This window comes from Typopeltis vanoorti, chromosome 10 (assembly GCF_054136105.1).
Source record: "Typopeltis vanoorti isolate ZY-2024b chromosome 10, IOZ_Tvanoo_1.0, whole genome shotgun sequence".
NCBI classification, from domain to species: domain Eukaryota; kingdom Metazoa; phylum Arthropoda; class Arachnida; order Uropygi; family Thelyphonidae; genus Typopeltis; species Typopeltis vanoorti.
Genome location: NC_143558.1, coordinates 17,987,270 through 18,014,426, shown reverse-complemented (window position 1 = coordinate 18,014,426; position 27,157 = coordinate 17,987,270). Strand labels below are relative to the sequence as shown.

Sequence of the window (27,157 nt, the reverse complement as noted above, 5' to 3'; positions counted from 1 at the left end):
TCTTGGGAACTTGGGTTTTTCATCTTGGCAAACTGACCAGGATGAAACACAATATGCTCTTCTGGCCAGCTTGTACACATATGCACAATGTGTTCCTCCTTAGTAGACAGTACAGATTATTGCTCTGTCATAAGTAGTAAGTAGGTTACTAAGAAGCCAAGTTTGTTTGCAATAATTATTTGATAATTATTATTGATCTGCTAAGTATAATGAATATTTAATGAATTTTGTTTAAAATTGGAATGTCATATATACTTTTAAAAAAAATTATCCAGGGAAAGAAAAAAAAAAAAAGATTAAATTTTTTTACCTAGTTTATTTTATAGATTACATTTTAAATGATTAGGTTAGCATTTTTGATGAGAATTATAGTTCAAAACGAAAATGACTGTCAGGCCAATGAAACCTTAATAAAACACTAATACATTTTTAAGGGCAAATACTGACTCCTGGGCTGCGTAGAGTGTCTTAAGTAACACATTGCTGAAAAAACTCTCATGGCTCATGACAAGTTGTATTATTCTAAACTTTCTCTTTTAAAACTTTAAGTTTAAAAGACAAATGTATTTTGGCTTTAAAGCAGTATGAGATATTTCTTTCTTTTAATGAATGCTGCTAGGAATGGGGTGAGATCTAGATTTTTTCTCTCATAGAGTGGTGCATGATTGGAATGAATTGACATTGGATGTCGTGTGTGCAAGCAGTGTGAATGAATTCAAGAACAAGTATGATAGCTGGTGTGTGTAGTATGTGGCCTCCCTTGATGAGTCCCTCAATCCCTGGAGGTCTCTCTTAATAATAATAATAATTTATTAGTTCTTTATCATACTAAAACAAAGCCTTTTTAGGTTCTTTGCTTTAATGCTTATGTTTTACAAACTGACTAAGAATACAGTTATGGAGCAACTTTCAAACATAAGATTCCATACTTGAAAGAATAGTTCTTAATTTTCTGCCTGGTTCAAAACAATTCTGCTGGCTGTGTACGGACTTCCATGAGAAAAGGGTATATGTGCAACTACCAGTCTGGTGATTAGAAGCTCAAAAGACAGCTTGCAGCAGTAGCATGGAATGTGCAGTTGGGTGGAAAGGAGAACAGTACCTAAGAACTATCTAATAGAAGCAATGTCTAAATGTATTCCAAGGTTCAGAAGGTTAAATAAAGTAAATTTGAAATGGAGGAATGAAGAGATTATGCATGAATATAGAGAAAGAAAGTTTTGAAGGCAACATGAGATGAGTGGCAATAATCAATTTCATAAGGCAAAGAAGAGACAATGATGGTGTCTCAGTTGGTGAGGGTAGCAAAAGTGCCGTATGACTAGCAGTTAGCTAATGAACCCAAAAAAATAAATAAAAGAAAAGAAACTCTTGGAACTTCTTTTGATACATAGCCAGCAAAAAAAAAAAAAAGAAAGAACGATAATGGTAGAATGACATTGATTGAATTGGACAACTGCTGCAGAAGATATAGTTGAAATATTTAATGAGCAGTTCATAAAGGTCTTTCATCCTTGTGAATGTGACATCATGGAGAGTTTGAGAGCAGTCGATATTGTACCTGTTGCTCACTCACTGAGTGTGAGTGAGCAACAGGTGCAATATGGCACAAAAAAACAGTACTGAATAACTACAATGATGTATGTTATAGAGTAAACAGATTTATTAACAAATAAATATATTTTTACACATGATGATATGTACATCCACAACTATCTGTAGAATCTTGGTCAAATGAAGCATTAACAACGGTAGATTACATGCTCAAAATGGGCACCTTGTCTTTCAAGAAAGGTTTCATCATGCATTTGAAGGTTCTATCATCTTGGAGAACAAGGGTTGGGACATCTACTGGACATATTGTGTAATTTTATCCCTTAGTTCATCAAGGTTTGAAGGTGGGTTATGGTGGAATACCCATTCCTTCAACATACCCCCAAACAAAGACATCAAATTATGTGAGATCAAGAGAATGTAAAGGGATTGCAGCAGAACACTCCCACTACATCAAAACCTCTCAATTAAGGTAATGATAACACTATTGCTTAGGGCATGCTTACAGAAACAAACTGCTCACAAACATGTTGTAGGGTTGGACTATTTGCTCTACAAACTCCATATGAATAAAAATAATGCTTAACAATAAAAGTCTTTCTTCCGATGTCAACACAATTGCTACAGTAATTGTGTTGACATTGTGATGACAACACAAATGTAATGGTGTAGAATCAAAATGTGCTCTTCTATTAATATACATGCAGTTGAATGGCATATCTCATAGCATGTTTAATGAAGGGAGTGTCAAAGTTCAATACTGTTTTTTTTTTTTTTTTTTGCCATACCCTATATGAGGAATTGAGTAAACTTGATGTTAATAAGGGTGTTCAACTTGATGATGTATCACCACATATTTTAAAGGAATACAACAGGGTGTTGATATCTGTCTTGGCATATTTCTTTAATTTGAGTCTTACATTGGGTTAAGTACAAAGGAGTGAAAGGAAGGAAAGATCTTACCACTTCATAAGGGAGGTGACAGAACTCAATCATCAAATTATAGGCCAATCTGTGTGTTAGGTGTTGTGCTTAAAGTGTTGGAATGACTAGTGAGAACCAGGATCCAGAATTAGGTTGACAACAGTTTATTATCTTTGATGGAGAGCATGCATTTGCCAAAGAGGCGTCATGCTTTAGTAATCTTCTCACTTATTACAATAAGATGACAGGTGCATTGGACAAAGAAGATGGATACAGAGTAGCATATTCAGATTTTACAAAGGATTTTGATAGATTACCACATGATAAGTTGATAGACAAATTTGAGTGGATGGGGTTGAATATTGGACTGGTGCATTGAATTGGAGATTAACTATCTGATAGGTATCAACAAGTAGCATGACATGTGGGGAAGCAATATCCTGGAAGAGGAAAGTCACTAGTGGTTTTCCTCAGCTGTTTGTTTTAGGACCCTTGCTATTGAACCTGTATGTTAATGATATTGGCAAAGATTTGAATGGGGATATTCAGTTGCTTGGAGATGATGCAAAGTTGAGATAAGCTATGAGTATAGCAGGTGGTGTTGCCTTACAAGAAGACTTGAATAGATTCAGTGAATGGGCATGGGAGTGGGGATTCCAGTTCAATGTTGTGAAATGTAAGGTTTTAAATTTTGAGAAACAAAGATGGGATGTAGAATTTACGCTTGGTGGGGATATATATATTGTTGGAGGTGGAGGAAATAAGAGGTCTTGGAGTGATGAAGATCTAAAATTTCGATAACACATTGTCAAAATTGTGAGATCAACACAAAGAAGTCTGGACATGAGTAAGGAGAGTCTGGTTCCATTGTATAAGGCCCTGATTAGGCCTGCATATGGACTACTGTGCACAGATTTAGTCACCCGGTTTTCAAAAGAACAAAGAGATGTTGGAAAGAGTGTCCAGAGGCAATTGACTAAGGTAGTTTTTGATCTCTGGAATGTTGAATATGAGGAAAGGTTGAGAAGATTTAATTTACAGAGTCTAATGGATAAGAGGAAGAGGGGTGATATGATAGAAATGTATAAGTTGGTAAGGGGTTGTTATGGAATTAACATTGAAGAGGTTTTTCATAAAATGGTGGAAGATGAGGCAGAAAACAAGAGGCCATCCCTGGAATATGTATAAGGAGGGTATAAGCAAGGGAGTGAGAAGCAGGTTCTTTGCAAGATATTTCTCAGATATGTTTAAATTTATATTCTTTATAATACTTTTAAAGTTTCAATTAATGAAATTTTAATAATGGCATTTAAAAAAATGTTAATATGTAGCCTATTTTTGCAGCTCTAATCTTGGCTAATCATATGTGCATGTTAACACACACACACACACGTGTGCATGCATGTAGAATATGATATGTATGTGATGTATGAACAGAACATAGTACAGTAAGTAGAAATCGAACAAAAATCAGTTAATAATCATGTTATAAAATAATAATGAAATTATAATGGTTATTGTTCCATCAAATGCAGTTTTATTTTTGCACAACCCAGTAAGTGAGAACATCCATAGCTCAGTCAGTTTCGATGAAGCTCTTTGATTGCAAAGACCTCAGTTCAAATTCAGTCTAGGATGTGAAGAACCTTTTATCAGGACTTAAATTGAAAGCAAGTTAACCAGTCTCATACGCAGGTGGTAGTTTTTTCACCCAGAAATTGATTTTCATTCCCTTTCTCTGAACATGCAAACCAGCGAGTCTACATATGTTATGCAGATAGTGTGTGTATTAACGCATTAATTAGGAATCAAATTAATTACATGTCAGCATTAATTAGGTTTCAAGGAAGCCGTGTTACTTGATTGTGACTGGCTATTTAGCTTAACATGCAAGGGGGGGGGGATATGGAAAATTCTGTGTGTGTGTGTGTGTGTGTGTGTGTGTGTGTGTGTGTGTGTGTGTGTGTGTGTGTGTGTGTGTGTGTGTGTGTGATGTTTATCTTATTGTTTTTTGTTTTCTAGCATGGAAGCCAAATCTGTTCATCCACCTAGTCCATGTGAACCTCTCTCATCTTTTCAGCACTGTAGGCTGTTATTAGATCAATTAGGTTTTACTTCATGGGAAAAACGGTAAATGAAAATTCTTTAGTAGATAATGAAACTATTTTAACAAACTATTTTAATAGTCACAGAATGTTCATTATATGAAAAGATAAATTTATTTGTAAGCGAATTAGCAGAATAATTATTCATTTCAAGTTATTTGTTCTAATTCTTTTTCCGGTTGTTTTTAATGCTACTTCTTTATGAAGCATCTAATGGAATGAATGAACCATTATTTTTTTTTCAGTATTGTGGGATGGGGTGGGTGAAGCATTTCTGATTATAGTGATGCATTGTCCAAAATGGGGAACAAACATGGTATATGAAAGAGTGATCTGCTGTAAAAGTAAAGGCAAGGATTGATTTACTTTTGCAATTGAAAATGATTTTTTTATATATATTTTTTTCTTTTAATGGAAAAATAATTACAATAACCAGTTCTAATCAAAAAATAAGTTGTTGTTTTTTTTTATGAAGCTTTCCTTAAAAGTAAGGGTAAAGGAAAATTAAATTAATCCACACGTATATCTGAATATTATTACTGTATATGCTGCACAAAGTGACTGAACATATAAGATTATGATCCCAAAATTTCTTTTCATAATATTTGTGCTAATATTTGCCATATAAGACAACCACAAATTTTACACTTACTGTTGACAGTTCTTACACATTTTTACCAGTTACCATGTTTATGACAATTATCAGTTTTGCATATTGTAATTCACATGATCATTATGCCAGTAATTTTATTAGTGTATAAATTTAAAAAAATAAATAAAATAAAAATGAGTCTTTGGACTCCCTGGAGATATCATGTAATAATAATAATAAAAATTCATTCTTACCCTAATAAATAAATACATTTCTTAAATATCAAATATTTATATATAAAATATATTAATATACTAAGCTAATATATCAGTATTTGAATATTCTAATTAACATAATATAAAAGCAAAATCTTATTAGAAAACAGTACATTTAGAAGACACCACTACTCAGTATACATTATTCTAGGAGATAGACGAGCACTTAATGTTGTTTTCCATCTCTGAATTCAAAGGTTCATATTTTACATCTGGAGTATAAGATTGATGAAACAATCCCATGTTTCATAAATTTTTTTTTTCTTAACTTCAAATATTGTCTTATACACCAACATATACAGTAGTTATTTGAGCATAGTTTATGTATGTTTAAAATATACATTAATATGATGAGCAAAAGTTTCACCTGATGGTATAGATGAACATTGTCATTTCTAGTATTACACCCACAAACACATGAGAATTTAGGAAGAAAAAAGAAAACTCCAAATCTTCTTTGAAACCATGCTGGCCAAACCAGGTCTTATCAAAAACAGTATTGACTTCAAAGAGAAAATTAAAGATCTTTGTTTGCTAGACAGCAAAATTTTGGTTTCCTTTGATGTGGTTTCTCTATTCATAAACATGCTGCTCCAAGAAACTACAATTTTTGTGAGATAATTTCTATGAGGAATTATTAACTTGTTTAAATTTGCCATCAATGCAAGATACTTCATATGGAGGAATAAATTATACAAGCAAATAGTAGAAGGAGGAGCCATGAGCACTCCTATTTCACTAGCTTTGACTGATTACTGTATAGAACATCTAGAAACCAACTTTTCAACACCAGTTTTCCTCATCCTCCTATCTGGCTTTGTTTCGTGGATGATGTCTTTGAAGTATGTGGTCCCATTCTGAAACAGAATTACTTCTGCACGAAATTAACTTAGTGAATAGCAGCTCTTCTCTGCAACAGACGGTGAATCTTAATTCCATAGACTTGTTTACTGGAGGCCCCCCAAGTTATTAAAAGAATTCTATTTTTTTTAATGATTATATTTTTATAAATGTAAAATATAATCACTCTTGCCTTTATTTTTTTCTTGTTTTGAACTGAGTTCACAATGCTTGTAGTTAAAGAAATATAAAGTATTAATAGCTATGTTGTAATAGGTTTCATGGTATGATTAGAACACAGATGGTTAAGAAAATAACTATTTATTAACTTAAAGCTAATATTTCGCTGGTATTATATCCAGCATCTTCAGAGCACACAGCACAAAGTTTGTTACAAATGTAAGACAACTACAATCCGGTGTAACAGTGGGGGTTAGTATAAGTGATTGCAGCGTGCAACACAAGACTGAAGTCCTAATACGGTGCCATCCAGGTAAAAAAAAAAAAAAAATTCAAAGTTTTGAAATAGTAGTAAAAAAAATTCATATTGAAAAAATATAAATTAAAAAATATTAATTTGGTCTTAGGATGACAGTCTCCCAAATCTTTGGTAGATTTATACAGCCATACTTGTTAAGGTTTGGAGTATGTTTTAAGGCTTCTGTTGATTCCAGGAACAACCTCTCTGACTTGTAGAAGCTTCTGTGCATTACTTTTGTTTCTTTCCAATTGATCCTGTGTGCAGGGGTATCCAAAGCATGGTCTGCCAGACCCGACTTACCATAGTGAAAGTGTCAGATATATTTTTTGTGTTCACTGAGGCGGATGTCCACATTTCTTCCTGTCTGTCCGTAGTAGGCTTGATGGCAAGAACAGGGCACTTCATAGACACCTGGATGTGATAAAGGAGTGCATTTGTCCTTAGGTGAATGGATGAGAGTTGCTAATTTTATATAAGGTTTTTAAATACTGTGCATAGTTGGTGTTTGTTAAGCACCCTAGATATCTTTTCAGATGTGCCTTTAATGTATGGGATGGTGATGGTTTTGTTGTAGTCTTCTGTGGTAGATAGAGGGGATTTATGGGTAGCATTTAGTATGTTATCTATTTTGTGGAGATTATAACCATTGATTAAGAAGGTTTGACGTAGGTGAGAAAGTTCAGCAGTGAGAGCAATGTCATTGGAACAGATTGCTCTAGCTCTATGGGTTAGTGTTTTTAAATACCATATTGTTGAGAAGGGTGATGGTGTGATTGTTTGTGTAAGTATCTCCCTGTATGTGTGGGTTTTCTATAAACCGAAAATGATAAGGAACCTTCTGGAAGACGTGTGATCAGTGTGTCCAAGAAGGGCAGGCAGTCATTGACTTCTAGTTCCATTGTAAAGTTGATTTTAGGGTTCTGGCTATTTAGATGCACTAAAAATGTATTCAATGTGTCTGGGCCATGTGGCCAAATAGCAAACACATCGTCAACATAGCGTAGCCAGAGACTAGGTTTGAGAATGGCTGTGTTGGTAGCCAATTTTTCCAGATGTTCTATGTAGAAGTTGGCTAAGGGGGGAGAAAGGGGTGAACCTATAGCTGTCCCATCTAATTGTTTATATATTTTCCCTTTCCATGTAAAATAACCTGCCTGTACTGTGAATTTAAATATCTGAAATATATCTGGGGGAAATTGTGAATTTAGTAAGTTAAGTGTTTCAATCAGTGGTACATTAGTGAATAATGAGGTGATATCAAAACTCACCATTAGGTCTGAACTGTTTAAGGTGTGGTTTTCTAAAATACTTTTTAGGTGGGTAGAATTTTTAACAAAAGAGGGAGAATTGTTTGTTTGTGTAAGTATTTAGTAATTTTGCTAAATGTTTAGCTAGTTTATATGTAGGACTGTTTATACTATCTACAATAAGACGCAAAGGTGTACCTTGTTTGTGTATTTTAGGAGCACCATATATTCTGGGTGCTGGTGCTTTAACGTGCATGGGTTTGAGTTTTTTGACAATTTCTTTAGGCCAGGAAGTGATTTTGTTCAGTAACTTGCACACCTTATTCTTTTGTGAGTTGGTGGGATCTCGATCTATGATTTGATATGTAGACTGGTCTTGGAGCAGTGCATGCATTTTGCTTTCATATTCTGTTGTATCCATTACTACAGTGGCGTTTCCTTTGTCTGATTTGGTTATTGTAATGTGGTTATTATTGCGTAGTTCTTTTAGAGCTATTATTTCTTTATGTGGGATATTATTTTTGGGAGGCTTAGAATGGATAAGGATATTGGCCATGTCTAACCTAATATTATTGGCTATGGCTGGAGGCAAGTGGTAAATCCCGCATTCAACGGAAGCCATTATTTTGGTTTTAGGCACATCTTTTGGAGTAACGGCAAAATTGTGTCCAAGACTTAATGCACTCGTGGCCTCTTTGGATAAGGTTGTCGATGATAGGTTCACAACTACGCCATCTTAATGAAATTGCGGCCGCTGTGTAACATTGCGTTGCTGGAGGATTTCAAATTTTTTCCGGTGTCGGTTTTTAACTTTAGCAAATTCTTTATTGGCTGTAGAGTCAGATGTCTGATGAACACATAAGCCTATCCATGCGTATTAATAGCTAGCAACAACTAGCAATGTTCCTGTTGAAACATTGCTAGTTGTATCATGTTCTGTGGTATCAAGCATATTATATCCCAGGTCTGTAATACTTAAATTTTGATGAAAGCAGACCATACTTGATGTAAAATTAAGCCTTGATTTTTATTGCATTATTTAGGTACTTAAGCAACTTTCAAGGCCTCTTTAAATTTTCTTGTAAAACAGTTCCAATCAATATATGACATTTTTGTTTGTTGCCAGAGTACTTGATGGCAATTAGTGGTTGTGTGGAATGCCAGGCCTGATTTATGCTCTCTTTTCTTTTTCAATGTCTTTTATGTGTTCAGACATGCGGATCTCTCCCGACCTTCCTGTCTTGCCTACTTAACAGTGATATTTTCGTCATTTGGTTGAGAACAGTGGGTGAGCTAATTGCTTTCAAATATTATATGAACAATTTGCATCCCAGTATAAAGTTCACCCTTGAACTAGAACAACACAAAAAATTACTGTTCCTTGTTGAAGTAAACGATGATGAAAAAAAGGTTATATTAGGGGGCGCATTGATGGTAGGACTACGTTTGAAGAGCTGCGAAAGATAAGTTATTTAGTTTTAAAAAACTAGCGTTATCAATTAATAATTGTGCTAAAATTATACTAGATTGCGGAGTTAATCTGTTTATCATAAAAAGTTTGTTTTAATTGGTGTTAAATTAGTATTTTGATAAGATACATATGTAGCATAGCACATGGCACCAATGAGAAGAAAGGTAATGGCATCCAAATCATCGCCGTCTTTGTTGAATAAATTTAACCCAAGGGAGGGAGTTCATTCGGTGTAACGTCTGTCTGCAGGATGTATGCTTTTCCGAGAGCGGCTGGAGTTTGGTTCGATAATGATAGTGGTGGGAAAGTGTCGGGAATGCGAGGATTTGAAGTGTGTCTCAGGTTGTGAGATTGATGTAATAGATGAAAGCCATAATATGATAGAAATTTGCTATGTAGTGCCAGATAGCATTGAGAGCGGTGTTGAGGGTGAGAGTGAATGAGAGAGTAAAAGTACAGAGCATGAGAATGGTTTGAGGGATAAAAAAAATGAAGAGTTAGTTGCAATGAGGGAGGCTACACGGAGTGATACATAGGGCAAAGTGGCAGCTGGAGCGATTACAAATTTGTTTACTGAGTGAAATCAGCTAACGGAAAGAAGCAAATGTGTGATAAGAAAAATGAGAGCATGATTGGGAGTGAAAGGAAAATGAAGGAGCGAGTGTTGTATGGGGATTCACTAGTAAGAGGTGTAATAGACGAGAGTTCGATAAAATTGTACTTACTGGGTGCGAAAATTAAGGATGTAAGTGAAGATTTACATTTGCTATGAGAGAGGACCTGAAGGAATTACTAGAGGTAGCAAAAGAAAAGAGTGAGAAAGTTAAGATAGTAAGTTTGTTGCTGCAATATGACAGAGAAGAGTTGAGAAGGAGGGCCATAATTGCAAATGACTTTATGTGCAAGTTATGCAGGAGGAGTGGTGTGGAGTAAGTTTGATGGACAAAAGGACTTATACAGGATGGATGGTTTGCATCTGAATGGATTTGGTGTGCAGAGACTGGAAAAAGTGTTGCTGAATGAAGTGAAAGTGGATGTGCAGAATCAGGGAAACTAGAGCTATTGTGGGGGGGGGATATGCAGACATCAGTGAGGCAGTTGAGTGTAAGAATGTGTATAATATGCCTGAGCTAGTACGAAGAACAACAGATCAGAATGGGATAGTTAGTATAAGGCATCAAGATAGGGGTGGGACTAACAGGCTTCTGCACTTCATGTATACTAATGCCAGGAGTATTAGGAACAAGAAGGAAGAATTTTCGTTCTTGATTGGCTCTTCCTAGCCACAGGTTATTGGGATTAGTGAGACATTGCTGACAGAAGATGATATAGCTAGTGGGATAGAATGTGAAGGGTATAGTGTGTTCGGGAGGGACAAAGAGAAAAGACTGGGGGAGGAGTGTTATTGATAATAGCTGATGAACTGCAGGATAGTGAAGAGAGAGCACACTTGAGGCTATTTGGTGTGAGATTGAGACTAGTGGAACAAAATATACAGTTGGGTGCTGCTATAGACCAGGTGATGGAATAGATGGTGGAGATAGTATGCATAGACAAATAGACACAATGAGTGGAAGGAGGGTAATTATTATGGGGGATTTTAACTGTGGTAACATTGATTGGAAGGAGGAGAGGACACATGGGAGGAAGGAATTAGATTTTATGCAGTTATTAAGGGATAACTACCTGAGACAGCATGTAATGGAATATACTAGGGGTTCGAGAGTGCTTGACCTAGTAATTGCATCTGAGAATTTGACTATAATGAATATTATTATTATTATTCGTGACACCTCCAAGGAGTCCGAAGACTCATCTTAGGAGGACACCTACTGTACAACTCTCTGTCTCCACTATTACACAGAACCTCTATTACATCAATGCCATCTACTCATCTGCTACCCACAACCACCTAGTTAGTATTCCAACAAGCTAGTATTCCCTGTCTGTAAATTGCGTGTGTTCTAAAGGACTGATTTGTCTGTATGATGGAGAAAAAACCCTGCTACCTCCATATGAGATTGGCTAACTCACCGTCAATTGAAAAAGTTCATATACAGATTCCTCCCATCATGACGAGAATCGAACTTAGGCCTTTTCTAACCGAAGCGTGCAATGTACCGTCATTCTTCCAGTTGCACTACTGAGGCGCTTGGTAAGAGTGATCATAAGGTCTTGACCTAGGAGGTGGCTAAATGTGTAGAATTTTCAATTAAGAAAGGGTACATGTGGAATTACCGAGCTGGTAAGTATGACAAGCTTAGGAGATTACTTGGTTCAGTGCCATGGCATGTAAAACTGCAAGGGCTGGAGGTTGATAGTGCATGGGAAGTGGTAAAGGAGCATTTGAAGGAGGTAATGGCTGACTGTATGCCTAGAGTCTGGATGTAAATCAAGTAGGGGTTAAATGGATGAATAACATTCATCCATTTAAACCCTACTTAACACCATTAAGCTTGAGCTGCAAAAAAAAAAAAGAAACAACTGTGGAGGGAAATTAAGGAGAAAGGTGACCTGCAGGCACACAAACAGTATAAAGCACAGGCCAGAAGTGTAACGAGTGTGGTAAGAAAAGCAAAAGCGGATTATGAAAGGAAGCTAGCGACGCAAGCTAAAGAGAATCCCAAACAGTTTTTTCAATATGCTGCAAGTAAAAGAAAAAATGTATATGGCAGGATGATTTTAAGGCACGCTGATGGTAGGGAGATAACTGAATTAGTGATATTGGAGGAATGAAGGAACCAATAGCTTATACGAGAATCGAGGTGAATAGTATATTACAAAACCTTAATGTGAATACATCTGTGGGATTGGATGGTATACTAGCTCATGTCTTACGTAAAGCGGCAAAACAATTTTCAGTGCCCTAGACCATTTTGTTTAATTTGAGTCTCAGGTCTGGGTTAGTCCTGAGGGAGGTGGAAAATAGTACCACTGCATAAAGGAGGTTCCAAGACTGCTGTTGCAAATTACCGACTGATCAGCATATCAGGAGTCGTTGTCAAGGTTTTGGAGAAAGTAGTCAATAAAAAAATACAGGAATGGATAGATGACAACGGGATACTGTATGGGGTACAGCATGGTTTTGTGAAGGGTAGATCATGCCTCAGTAACTTGCTCATGTTTTATAACACATACTGCTGGACCTTGATAAGGCCTTTGATACCACATGGAATTCTAATCAGTAAACTGCAGCATATGGGGATGGATAGGAGGGTGGTTGAATGATAGATATCAGATAGTAGTTTATTCAGGAGTAGAGTCCAAAAGACATTAATTTGTTCATTAATGATATCGGAAAGTATCTGAGAGGAACTATTCATTTGTTTGCTGATGATGCAAAGTTGGGTAGACCAATAGTGAATGCACATGATGTCAAAATTTTGCAGGATGATTTGGATAGATTGGAAGACTGGGCTAAGGAGAATGGATGTCAATTTAATGTGGCAAAGTGTAAGGTTATGCATTATGAGGTGAAAAGATTAGCAGCAGTATACCACATTGGTTGAACTGTACTCCAGGAGATTGACAGGACCAGAGATTTGGGAGTGTTGGTGGATAGGGAGTTGAAGTTTAGGGGGCACATTGTAAAAAATTGGCTAAATCAGCTCATCAAATCACTTGGTTACTGAAGAATGCCGTGACTTGCAGAGACAAGCAAGTTATTGTTCCTCTGCATCGTGCATTGATAAGACCCCGTCTTGACTACTGTGCCCAGATCTGGGTGCCAGGGTTTCTTCTTGATGGGAAGGAGGTAGAGAGGATCCAGAGGTGAGTGACCAAGATGATAGCAGGTCTATGGAATGAACCTTATGAGAACAGGTTGAAGATTTGTGGGTTGCAGAAATTAGTTGATAGGTGGAAAAGAGGTGATATGATTGAGACATTCAAATTACTGAAGGGTTTCTGTGAGATTTATTCAGAGGATATTTTTCAGAACAGGTCTGGTGGTGGGAGGACTAGGGGCCATCCATGGAAACTGGGCGAGCAGAGGTGTTAGAACTAGGTTTTTTACTTGGAGTGTGGTGAATGAGTGGAATAAGTTGCCAGAGTCTGTTGTGGGTGCCATGACTGTAAATGAGTTCAAGGCAAGGTATGATAGATACTGTGTGGAAGCTGAATAGTTGTTCTTGACATGATGTTTAGGGCCTCCCTCGATGAGTCTAAGAACTCCTTGGAGTTGCCCATAATAATAATACCTGTTTCCATATACAGAAAAACCTATCACAACTGGAAGATTTTTAAATGCCACTTCACACCATCCATTTCAGAAGATAGGCATAATTAAAACTTTACAAGACAGGACATACAATATATCAAGCATGTCAATTAAAAGGAATGAAGAACTACACTACCTCAGACAGAACCTTGTGCTTAATGGTTTTGATTTCAAGAATGCAATCATATTGCCTTACATCAAGAATGTCACAGACAAAGTGGCTGTGTTGCTCTGCAAGTAGTGCAACTTAAAAATGTTTTTATCCCATGCCTGCAATTCTAGCCTATTCAAATCATTCTTCAAGTACTGCATATCAGCAGCATTCCTGATTACCCTACCTATCTTTGCATCATCAGCAAATAGCTGTATGTCACATGTGAGATCTCTCCCAATATCATTAATGTAGAGATTAAATAACAGTGGACCAAGTATTGATCATTGTGGTACACCACCAGTTACCTTAAATCTTGCAGACTCACATCCCCCATATATCACTTTTTTGAAATCTGTCAGTCAGCCATCCTCTTATCCATGCTGTATTCTGTCAACTCTTAGCAAAATCCAAAAGTATCATTGTGTTCTCTTGTATAAGGCTTTGATCAGGCCACATTTGGACTGTTGTGCACAGATTTGGTGACATGGATTTCATAGGGGATGAGGATGTATTGGAGAAGGTCCAGAAGAGGTTTACTAAGTTTGTGTTAGGTCTATGGAATGTCAGATATGAGAAGAGATTGAGGGAATGCAACTTACAGAGCTTTCTGAATAGAAGAGCAATGCGATTGAGATATACAAGGGGTAAAAATGACTGGAATTTTAACTTGGCATGTGCGCATTTTCTAGTAATGGATGATGCCACTAGGCATCGTGAGTGTGCAATTTCCTGCTGCAATCTGGCAAGTGGCGTCATCCTGGTTTGTTGTTCTGCTACTTTTTTTTGTTAGTGCTTATAAGCAAGTTTGGTGATTTTTTGATGGCTGACCACAAGGAACAGAGAGCTTGCATGAAATTTTGTTTTCTTTTATGTAAAACTGCAGCTTGAAACTATTGTTATGCTTCACCAAGATTTTGGTTTCCCATTTCATAAATTGGACCATGTCGGTTGAAGACCAACTATGATCTGACCGACCTTCAATAAGCAGAAATGATTGAAATGGTTTGCCAGGCAATCAATGAAGAACGTCGACAGATGATTGAGCAAGTTTCTGAACAGACAAGTTTGTCATGGAGTTCATGCCAGCAAATTTTAACAGAAAATTTGCAAACAAACGTGTGTCGACTAATTTTGTGCCTCATATGCTCACAGAGGATCAAAAATAAATAAATAAATCATGTAAACATTTGCCACGATTTGAGGAAGCAAGTTCTTAATGACCAGAACTTTCTTTCAAAAGTTGTTACCAGAGATGAGTCTTGGTGCTACTGTTATGATCCAGAAACAAAACAAGCATCAAGCCAATGGAAACATGCAAATTCACAGAGACCCAAAAAGGTACATCAAATTCCAAGACATTTTTTTTTAAATTATTATTATTTTTTTATGTGAATGGAGTTGTTCACAGAATTTGTTCCTCTTGGACAGACAATGAACCAACATTTTTATGTCAACTTTTTGAGAAGACTGCATAGCCTGTGACAGATGTGGCCAGAAATGTGGAGTAGCAGAGATTGGTTGCTGCACTATGACAATGCCCCAGCTCGCATGGTGTTGTCTGTCCAACAGTTCTTGATGAAAAGCAACATGGGGATTGTTCCCTGCCCTTCCTACTCACCCAGTCTCTCTCCATGTGACTTTTTTTTATTCCTGCGAATAAAGAAAACCATGAAAGGACAGCAATTCATTGATGTGGAAGAAGTGAAAGAAAAGTTGCTGGAGGCCATAAACACTATTCCAGTTGAACAGTTCCAGAACCATTTCCAGCAGTGGAAAAAATGTTGGGACAACTGCACTGACCCACATGAAGAGTACTTTGAAGGAGACTAGAATATGGTATTATAAACTTTAATAATTTTTTTTTAAATAATTCAGATTATTTTTGGGTAGCCCCTCATATAAGTTGGTGAGCAGTTGCTACCAGATTAATGCAGTGAAGATATTTCACAGAGTAGAGAGAGGCAAGGATTGAACTAGAGACCAGTCATGGAAGCTGTATAAAGAAGGTGTGTTCTGGTGAGTGAGAAGCAGGTTCTTTGCATGGAGAGGGATTGGTGAGTGCAATGCATTGCCTGAGAATAGTGAGTGCAGAAAATATGAATGGGTTCAAGGTACGGCTCAATGATTTTTTAGCATGAGAGAGTATAGAACTGCCATGTTGAGTCCTTTTCCTCCATGGAGATTAGATTTAATGATAAGTTTGCTAAAATTCGAGGTCATTTAGTGAATATTTGTTGCATTATTCTGTCAGGTGTGCATAGAAGAAGTACTTTGAAGATTAACTGGAATGGAAACAAATGTAATAGATAATACACTTATGCAATACATTTTGTTATATACTCTCCAAGTGTTATGGTCTTTTCTCTCTTTCTCAAAAGAGCCTTTCTCATGGTTCATTGGCCTTTCGTTAAGAGTTACTAATAATTTTTTTTCTTACCATTTTATTCACATTTTTTGAAGAACATAAACTTCACAGAACTTTTGTTTTCAGGAAAACACGGGATGCTTAGTAAATGCTGAACAGCAGGATTTCCTCAAATCATGTACCTAATGGTGACTTCAGTTCACAAAAATTTAGTATCCTAAACATTAAAACATGATTTTCTTGAAAGTAAATAAATACTGAAAGTAGTAACTGCAATATAATGTCATGAAAGTCTTTCTGAGAGTGATCTGAAGCAGAACGATGGTAATGAGATGCAGCATACTGTTATAAGTGTTTTGTCTGAGAGACGGAGGGCAACTGCCTCTACATATATATATATATATATATATATATATATATATATATATTAAGTGGGAATGCTGAAAGGTGACATAGTTACCCACAGAATGGACTCCTGTGGGTAGGCCAATCTCCTTATTAACGATAGCTAATTTTGTCATGCAAGATTATCAGCAGACTACAAGTATATTACCCGCAAGCAAAAGCATATCTGTTTGTACTTGCAAGAGAGCCTTGATGTCATTAATGTTTTAATGAAATCCATGGCATGTCTATTGTAGAAATGTTTTCATTATTTCTTTTTGTTAGTATCATCTGACTTCCTATGTTGAGAGGGTTTTTTTTTTCATGTTAGGCTTCGATTTTTTTTTTTTGAGAATTGTAGACAGAAAAGTGTCCATTTTTTCTTCATCAGAAAAAAATATCCAAAATTTCATCAAATTGGACTCAACTAGGACATTAGATATACTAATTGTTTTATCTTCATGTGTGTGTGTGTGTGTGTGTGTGTGTGTGTGTGTGTGTTAATAAGTTGACTTTCATATAGTGTGACCATATTTGACATATCCTCATGAGTGAGTTCATATTGATTTTTCTCTTTGATTCATTCTAAGGAGATAAAGAACAAGTCACACCATTCAGGCATGTTGTAGCTGTGAGAAGGATGTATCATCATGAGTTAGGATTCTTGATGACTGTTTCTTTACAGTTGCCTTCTTTGCATAAGAGAGTTTATCAGATGCTGCTACTTTTGTGGTGCTTCCTGATAAGTGATGCACCATTCAGTTTTTATTTTTTGAATCTCCATTTCATTCTTCCACATTTGGCATGCTTGGGAGCATTCTAGGCACTCCCTCACAATTAAGATATTTTGGTGTTTTCCTCTTACAGTCTTTATTCTCATGATCTTTACTACCACATTGGGCACAGATGACAGAGCTGTGACAGGTAGTTTGGACCACCCATTTTGCCAAGCAGAGTCCAAAATAGTATGAAACTACTAGGACCCCCCCCCTCCTTTCTTGATGTTCATAGGTCTCACCACACAGAAAACTCAGTGACAAGTGTTCGATCCCAGTGATGATGATGATCTAGATGACATGATAGTAAAAAAAAAAAAAATACTTCAGAGAAGTAAGAGTGAAGAATATAAGAAAAACAAAGATAAAGAGTAAGAATGAAAAGTCCAGTACCATCACTGAGAGACTCTTCACCATAAACAGGCACCTCACATGGAGTGGCATAACAAACAATCAATTAGAAAATTTAGACAGGACCTCCTACTCTTGACAGAAATCCAAATTATAGCTATAACAACACAATCCCTCTTTACTGTCCACGTTATGCCACGTGATTGCTTTTGCTACAAGAGTGGGACCTGTACCCTTGTGTGATCAGACAGTGCTTGCCAGAATACCAAATTTAGAATCCTCTGCATTTGTCCTCTTTTGGCTTAAGAATTCCTTCTGTCATTCAGTTATATTCATCTGCTGTATTTACTGCTCTCTATTACTAAATCACTTAAGGAATTGACAATGTAGATAAGAATATAAATTAAATTACACTTTAATAAATATTTCCGATATTTTGCAAATGTCACATTGCCATCTTCACTACAACACAGTAACTGAGAATGAAGTGATGAAGTTATTGTTCTCCTAAAAGTCCTGATGGTGCCCCCTAGCAGGCTAAGTAGGTGTTCTTGGCCATTGGGCTGAAGATCTGCTGATGTAAGCCTCCCAAATTTGGGGCAGTCTCATACAACCAAATTTGTTGAGGTTTAGAGAGTTTCTTAGGGCTGAGGCTGATTCCATGAATAGTCTTTCGAATTTGTATTTGCTACGGTGTATTACTGTAGCTTTCTTCCACTGTATTCTGTGGCGTGTATCCAGAGCATGGTCTGCAAGACCAGAGTGGCTGTACATGTGAAACCAGATGTAGTCCTTGTGTTCCGAAATTCTGATATTCGCTGTCCTGCCTGTTTGGCCAAAGTAAGACAGTTTACACCAGGGACCTGGTATACACCAGGTAGGTCTAGGGGAAGTTGTTGGTCTTTAGTAGAGCGGATAAGGAATGCCAGTTTTCTGTATGGTCTGTAACAGGAGGTCAAGTCATGTTTTTTTTAAGATTTTGGCAATTTTTTCCGAGGTGCCTCTGATGTAGGGAATGGTGATGGATTTAGAATAACCCTTGTTGTGAAAGGGGGGGAGGGGGTTTGTTGGTTTCAATATTTTTTGGGGCGGTAGCCATTGGCTGAGAAAGTGTTGAGGATGTGATTTAGTTCATTGTCCAGATCGAACGCGAAATCCGCCACCTTCTGAATCAAATCAGCAACAATATAAGACTGGATGTAGCTTATGTCTTCTCCAAAGCAAGACCACCAAAAACCGACATATCCAACAAGGAATATAAAGCTCTGCAGGAAATGAGAATAATAAAGAAATAGTTATCACCAAAGTAGATAACGGAAATGCAACTGTAGTACTTAACCAAAAGGACTACACAGGTAAGCTTAATGTTCTTCTATTAGATCAGGCTTTGTATCTCCCTATTGAATGCAATCCCACCATCTGACAAATTAGAAAACTTCACAGGCTCCTTAAGAAAGTCACTTCTTGGCCTGTAGAACTTACTAACAGATTAAAACCGTTTAACTCTATACCCCCATCCCCCTGTATTTATGGACTCCCAAAAATACATAAAGAAAATGTGCCATTATGTCCCATAGTGGATGGCATTGATTCCCCCACATACAAATTAGCTAAACATTTGGCCAAAGCACTTGCACACTATACTGGCAACACACCATCACACATAAAAAACTCACCCCACTTCAAAGCCAGCATAGAAAACCTTACACTCCAACATACTGACATAATGGTCAGCTTTGATGTCTCCTCGTTATTCACAAATGTCCCACTCAAGGAAACTTTAGAGCTAATCCAAGCTTAATTTTCTTCCGATATCTCAGCCCTATTTCAGTTCACAATGAACTCATGCTATTTCATTTGGCAGGGAAAATTCTACAAACAAATAGAGGGGACACCCAATTTCTTTATGGAGACATTTGAAGAAAAAGCCTTAGCCTTTGCCCCACAAAAATCAACTATATGGCTTTGCTACGTTGATGATGTGTTCGCTATTTGGCCACATGGCTCTGATACACTCCTCTCCTTAACACACTTAAACAACCAACACCCCAGAATCAAGTTCACTCTGTAAAAAGAGGAAAACAACAGTCGCCCTTTCCTAGACGCACTAGTCACCCACCAGCCTGATATAACCTTGATTTTCTCAGTTTATAGAAAACCCACCCATACAGGCAGGTACATTCACCAACAATCCCCCCCTCCCTCCCTCACAACAATATGGAGTGGTGAAAACACTGTACAACAGGGCTAAACTAATCTGTTCTAACGACAAGACCCTAAACACTGAACTAAATCATCCTCACTTTCTCAGCCGATGGCTGCCCTCCCCAAAAAATCCAAAAAATATTGAAACCAACAAATCACAACCCCCCCCCCCCTTCACAACAAGGATTACTGTAAATCCATCACCATTCCCTACATCCGAGGCACCTTGGAAAAAAATTACCAAGATCTTAAAAAAACATGACTTGACCTCCTGTTACAGACTATACAGAAAATTGGCATCCCTTATCTGCTCCACTAAAGACCAACCACTTCCCCTAGACCTACCTGATGTATACCAGGTCCCTTGCAGCTGTAAACTGTCTTATTTTAGCCAAACAGGCAGGACAACAAATATCAGAATTTTGGAACACAAGGACTACATCCAGTTTCACAAGTACAGCCACTCTGGTCTTGCAGACCATGCTCTGGATACATGCCACAGAATACGGTGGAAGAAATACAAATTTGAAAGACTATTCATGGAATCAGCCTCTGGCCTAAGAAACTCTCCAAACCTAACAAATTTGGTTGTATGAGACTGCCCCAAATTTGGGAGGCTTACATCAGCAGACCTTCAGCCCAATAGCCAAGAACACCTACATAGCCCACTGGGGGGGGGGGCACCATCAGGACTTTTAGGAGAACAATAGCTTCATCACTTCATTCTCGGTTACTATGTTGTAGTGCCTACGTGCACGTGCCTTTTTTGTAAGTTCCTTTTGAAGATGTCAACGTGATGTTGCTGAATTATCGGAAATATTTATTAAAGTGTAATTTAATTTATATTCTTATCTACATTGTCAATTCCTTAAGCAATTTAGTAATGCATAACCAACATATAAGCTTATAATTCTTTGTCAGAGCTTTTTAGAAATGTAGCCAGAAGCTTTTCCATTGGGTTCCTTTTCTGAAGATCCATTCTGGTCACTGCTTTCAGCATTCAAAATTAATTGAAGAAAGTCCTTTGGAGTTTCACCTTGAGAAATTGTTTTCATCTGGCATCTTCTTTTTATTAAGTCATTGCTAAAGTCTTCAAAGAACTTTATAGCTTGTGGATTAAAAAGTGGGATTTTGAATAACTTCATAAACCATGGAAAGAGGATTATTGCAGTCTATTGGTTGTTTTTCTTCTGCTACCATTTTGATACTTTCAAGAACATTATCTACACATTGCTGTATCAGAAGGATCATATGGCGAAGTTTATTTGATGTAAAAGCAGGAGATATTACAGATCTTACTCTCTTCCAGTCTTCACCTTCAAGAAGTGGAAGCATATTATCTGTCACTGGATCACCAAATTTCAATTCCCTGCGACTATGAAACAAATTAAAGTCTTTAATTGTAATATCTTTTATCAGTTCTGGCTCTCCAACAGTCAATACTGGAATCTGCAGATCATATCTCCCATATATCCTTCCATATCTTCTATATAATTCCAGTTCTAAAATATGAAGTGGTTTTGCAAATAAGTTGACGGATCCAAAAATTGGAGATGTCTTCAAAGTTTTCACTCCTTGTAACTCCCAGTAATTATAATTCTTTGTCAGAGCTTTTTAGAAATGGGCAGATTCCAGTATTGACTGTTGGAGAGCCAGAACTGATAAAAGATATTACAATTAAAGACTTTAATTTGTTTCATAGTCGCAGGGAATTGAAATTTGGTGATCCAGTGACAGATAATATGCTTCCACTTCTTGAAGGTGAAGACTGGAAGAGAGTAAGATCTGTAATATCTCCTGCTTTTACATCAAATAAACTTCGCCATGTGATCCTTCTGATACAGCAATGTGTAGATAATGTTCTTGAAAGTATCAAAATGGTAGCAGAAGAAAAACAACCAATAGACTGCAATAATCCTCTTTCCATGGTTTATGAAGTTATTCAAAATCCCACTTTTTAATCCACAAGCTATAAGGTTCTTTGAAGACTTTAGCAATGACTTAATAAAAAGAAGATGCCAGATGAAAACAATTTCTCAAGGTGAAACTCCAAAGGACTTTCTTCAATTAATTTTGAATGCTGAAAGCAGTGACCAGAATGGATCTTCAGAAAAGGAACCCAATGGAAAAGCTTCTGGCTACATTTCTAAAAAGCTCTGACAAAGAATTATAATTACTGGGAGTTACAAGGAGTGAAAACTTTTATAATTACTGGGAGTTACAAGGAGTGAAAAGATGTCTTCACTCCTTGAGTGAAACTCAAGGAGTGAAGACATCTCCAATTTTTGGATCTGTCAACTTATTTGCAAAACCAACATATAAGCTTGTCTACGAGAATTATTGCTCTCTAAATTCTGAAAACCTCTCAAACCTTTTCACCTTCTTATTTCTGAAGCTTAACTTTCTGCTATTCACCTATCCAAACAGTTAAGTAGACTTAAATATAAAGAGCTAATAAGCTTCATTTCGGCGATATAAACATTATTTAAATTAAGGGGATATTAAATCCCACATTGTTTTAAAACCGAATAAGAAACTCAAAGATCGGAATCAGAGTTTCAACTATAAAGTATCGGCGACCACTAGCGTGAGCTAATGCAAGTGGTGACCCTATTATGTAGTACAATATCGGAGAACTCGCAGCAAAGTCGGTAAAGTTCAGATTGCTATTCTTAGGTATTTTCCATAATGTAAAAACACATTTCCTAGGAAATGTATGCTGTTATTACATTATGGTGGGAGGTCACTACCCAGACCGGTTTCAGCCTTTTTTGAGGCTTCATCAGAGTAGCCAGACCAAATTAATACCAAAGTATATAGCAAAAAGAACTTATATACTCTGCTATACGAGTTTCCAAACAGGTGTAACCATTAAGTTACTTAAATATAAAGAGCTAATAAGCTTCATTTCGGTGATATAAACATTATTTAAATTAAGGGGATATTAAATCCCACATTGTTTTAAAACCGAATAAGAAACTCAAAGATCGGAATCAGAGAGTGTCAAGCTGAATATAGTAAACTATAAAGTATCGGCGGCCACTAGCATGAGCTAATGCAAGTGACCCTAGTATGTAGTACAATATTGGAGAACTCGCAGCAAAGTCTCTGATTCCGATCTTTGAGTTTCTTATTCGGTTTTAAAACAATGTGGGATTTAATATTCCCTTAATTTAAATAATGTTTATATCGCCGAAATGAAGCTTATTAGCTCTTTATATTTAAGTAACTTAATGGTTGCACCTGTTTGGAAACTCGTATAGCAGAGTATATAAGTTCTTTTCGCTATACACTTTGGTATTAATTTGGTCTAGCTACTCACTGATGAAGCCTCAAAAAAGGCTGAAACCGGTCTGGGTAGTGACCTCCCACCATAACGTAATAACAGCATACATTTTCTAGGAAATGTGTTTTTACATTATGAAAAATACCTAAGAATAGCGATCAGAACTTTACCGACTTTGCTGCGAGTTCTCCGATATTGTACTACGTACTAGGGTCACTTGCATTAGCTCACGCTAGTGGTCGCCGATACTTTATAGTTTACTATATTCAGCATGAAACTCTCTGATTCTGATCTTTGAATTTCTTATTCGGTTTTAAAACAATGTGAGATTTAATATCCCCTTAATTTAAATAAAGTTAAGTAGACGTTATCTTCAATGTTTACCTTAATGCCCACAACTCCAAATGGCTTCTCATTTCCAACACTGTGGACCAAGATGGATGAGATGTGGAAGTGTCGCACTTACATCTATCAACCTTGAATACCTGGTAACCATCTCTTCCATATATACAGCAGATTCATTAATTTGGATCACAATCTTGTGTAATTTCCTCTCTCTCTCTCAGAGAATGCCTTTCCTACAGCAGATCCTAACATTTCTTCCTATGGCACTACAGAGATACCAATTCATAACTTATTTTAATGTTATTAATAACACAAACAAACTACTTTATAAAAAAAAAAAAAAAAAGTTTATTAACTGGCTTATATTTCACTGGATTTCAAATCATCTTCATAGCAAAAAGCAACGTTATAGTTTACACACAGTGACTAAGTGAAACAGTTAATATTGTAACAGACAAAAGATATGAAGTCCTACATTCATATTTATGAATTTAGGGACACACATGTTGAAATGATTATTTTACTTATTATTAATAAAATAACAATTAATGTTTTGACCCTGTATTGAGGTCACCATCAGAAAGTTACATGTGTATATGAAAACAAGCTACTTCTTCTTGCACTCTACAAAAGTAAATTGAATCTATGCTGTTAATTGATTTTTTACTTAGCCTGACCGGTAGTGGTAAAAAATAAAAAAAACTACAATAAATCCTGCTAAAGTCCTTCCTTGCTAAGATTTTCTTCTGGATTTGTACAGTTCAACTTGCTATTGAATGTTAAAAAAAACACTTCACTGAGTCTTCTTGTATTGAGATTTTTCTTTGGCTTCTTCTGGTTGCAAATGGGTCCTCCACATTCTTGGAATGGTTAGACTGTCATTTTTGTTCAGGTTAGGATTGTATTTGGATTTCACATGCTTCTTTAAATTTCCTCTCGAACCAGGTTTTGGTGCAGTGTAGGGACTTGGTACCTTTCCAATCGATTCTGTGATATGTCTGAAGTGTGTGGTCCAAAAGGTCGTTTTTTCCAAAATGGAGGTATTTAATGTGTCGTTTGTGTTTGTCCTTCCTAATTGGAATGGTTTGCCCGATGTATGATAGGTTACATGTGCATTGTATTGGGTGGGTGCAAATGAAATGGCCGATTTTAAGGATGATTGAAAAAGAAGGGAATGAAAAGAAGAATACCTGTTTAATCAAAGTAATCTCCGGCAGCATCAGTGCATTGTTGCCAACATGTGGCAAGGTCATTTATACCACATTTGTAAAAATCAGTGTCTCTGGAAGTGATGAAGTCCTCCACTGCCCAATATTGATGCATCGTTGGCAAAGCATTTCTTGGACAAAAAATGGCTCGAGTGCCAGGAAAAAATGATAATCTGTTAGGGAAATGTCAGGTGAGTATGGAGGATGAGGCACAATTGCATATCCCAAATTGTTGATTTGCTGTATGGTTGACTCTGCCATATGTGGTCGGGCATTTTCCTGAAGCTATAGGGCTCCATGTCTATTCACAAGTGCTGGTTGCCTATGGCACAATTTGTCATGCATTTGCTGCATATCTGTACATTATTGAGCTGCATTTATCATTTCACCTTGTGGAAGGAATGAGTAGTGAATACACCAGCAGAAGACCACCATACAGTAAACAACATCTTCATTGGATGCAGAGGTGCCTTTGGAGTCCTTCCTGGAGCGTCTTTCACTCCCAACCACTGCAATGAACATGTATGATTGTCGTAGAATATCCACTTCTCATCCACAGTCGCAATTCATTGCAGGGACCTTTCTTCTTTACTTCTTAAAAGAGAGAAGAGCATGCTTCCAAACGGTGTGCTTTGTTTTCATCAGTAAGTTCGTGAGGCACCCACTTGTCAAGCTTTCTTATTTTTCCTATTATTGCCAAGTGCCGTAAAACAGTTGAGAAGTGTACATTTAGTGTCTGGGTGATCTCTCATACAGTTTGTCGTGGATCTGATTCGATTAAATCCTTTAATTCATTCGAATCAATGGAGAAAGGACGATGGCCATGGGGTTCGTTTTGTAGCCTCAAATCTCCTGAGTGAAATTTTGCAAACCAACGGCGAGTGGATCTCTCATTAGTTGTTCCTCCACTGAATGCTTTATTGATGTTTTTTACTGCAGCCACTGCAGAATTTCCCAATTTGAACTCGTAAAGGTATAGCAACCTTAATTGACTGGGTTTCATGATTGACTTGATGTCGGTAGTATTCAATGTTTAATGCTCGTTGAACAAAACAAATACTACAATTGCATCACCCAAGTGTGATGCTGTCACATGACATAAAAATTTGCATATACCTCAGCACTTGCTTTCTTCAGCAAACAGTAGAAACATGACAGTCATTCAATGGATATTTCATTTGCAACAACCCAATATTTTGTAAACCCCTGGGTAGGCTAGGTGTGGAAGAGGATCTTTGGAAGAATTGAGTAGGTGTCTTAATTTTGTCGAGGTTTTGAAGGTGGTTTTGATGTTGTATTTGTGTAGTGTTCTGTCTATTTTTTCTGAAATGCCTCTAACATAAGGTATGGCAATAGCATTCTTGAAATCTCTTTTGTTTTTTTAGTGGTGTCTCTGTGGAGGATCTTCTGAATAGTTTTTTTACTGTATCCATTTTTTGTAAATATATGGTTGATCATCTCGTATTCCTGGTTTAAAGCTTGCTCATTTGAACAAATAGTTTGAGCTTGTTTAAATTCTTTGTTTTGTGTATTTTTGCAGGCCATAAATTCTGGGTGCGTGGCATAATGAGATATTAGTTTTTTGGTTGTTTCTTTTGGCTATGTGTTAACGGATTTAATTAATTCAGTTGCTTTCTTTTGTTCTCAAAAATATTGTCCTCATTGTTCTCATTCAGTTCAAAATTACACAAAACAAACACACCACTATGTCTGATTGTTGAAGGAATCAACAGCCTGAATTATCACTTAGCCAATCACTTAGCAGCCACACTCAAGGAATTGGTACGTCATTCCCCTTCCTACATGAAAAATACACATTTCGTAAACAAAATTAAAAACATTACACTCAACAACCAAGATTTATTAGTCAGCTTTGACATAACTGCCTTTTTCACCAGTGTCCCGATCAATGATACTATTATGCTCCTAGAGAACATATTTCCACACGACATCATGGCCCTCTTTGCCCACATACTCCGCTCTGGATATTTCGTGTGGCAAAACAATTTTTACCTTCAAAAAGAAGGTACAGCCATGGGCTCACCACTTCCCCCTCAATAGCTAACTTTTATATGGAAGACTTTGAGCAATGAGCTCTCGAGTCATCCCAAAATTTGGCTCAGATACATCGATGATATTTTTGCCATTTCGCCCGATGACCACGAAGCACTAAATACATTCCTTAGCCACCTGAACAAACAAACAACACAAACGTATCCATTCACCATTAAAATTGAAAAAAAAAAACTCTCTTCCTTTCCTAGACACACTCATCACATGCCTTCCCTCAGACTATCTCTCCTTCTCAGTCTACTGCAAACCTACACACACATATACAAAAATTCTTACCACCACCTAACACAAAAACTAGGTGT

General features: G+C 36.8%; 1 protein-coding gene across 6 annotated transcripts in view; it reads left to right on the top strand.

Annotated features, from left to right (window-relative positions):
• The window catches only part of LOC150102202 (ral GTPase-activating protein subunit alpha-1), an 800,562-nt gene that overhangs the window by 647,185 nt on the left and 126,220 nt on the right, over nt 1-27,157 (top strand). For all 6 annotated transcript variants that reach the window (XM_090398990.1, XM_090398987.1, XM_090398991.1 and 3 more), the window contains one exon: nt 4,501-4,608. In XM_090398990.1, coding sequence (XP_090255116.1) covers nt 4,501-4,608 — 108 coding nt within the window. The remainder of the gene's footprint in view (nt 1-4,500; nt 4,609-27,157) is intronic.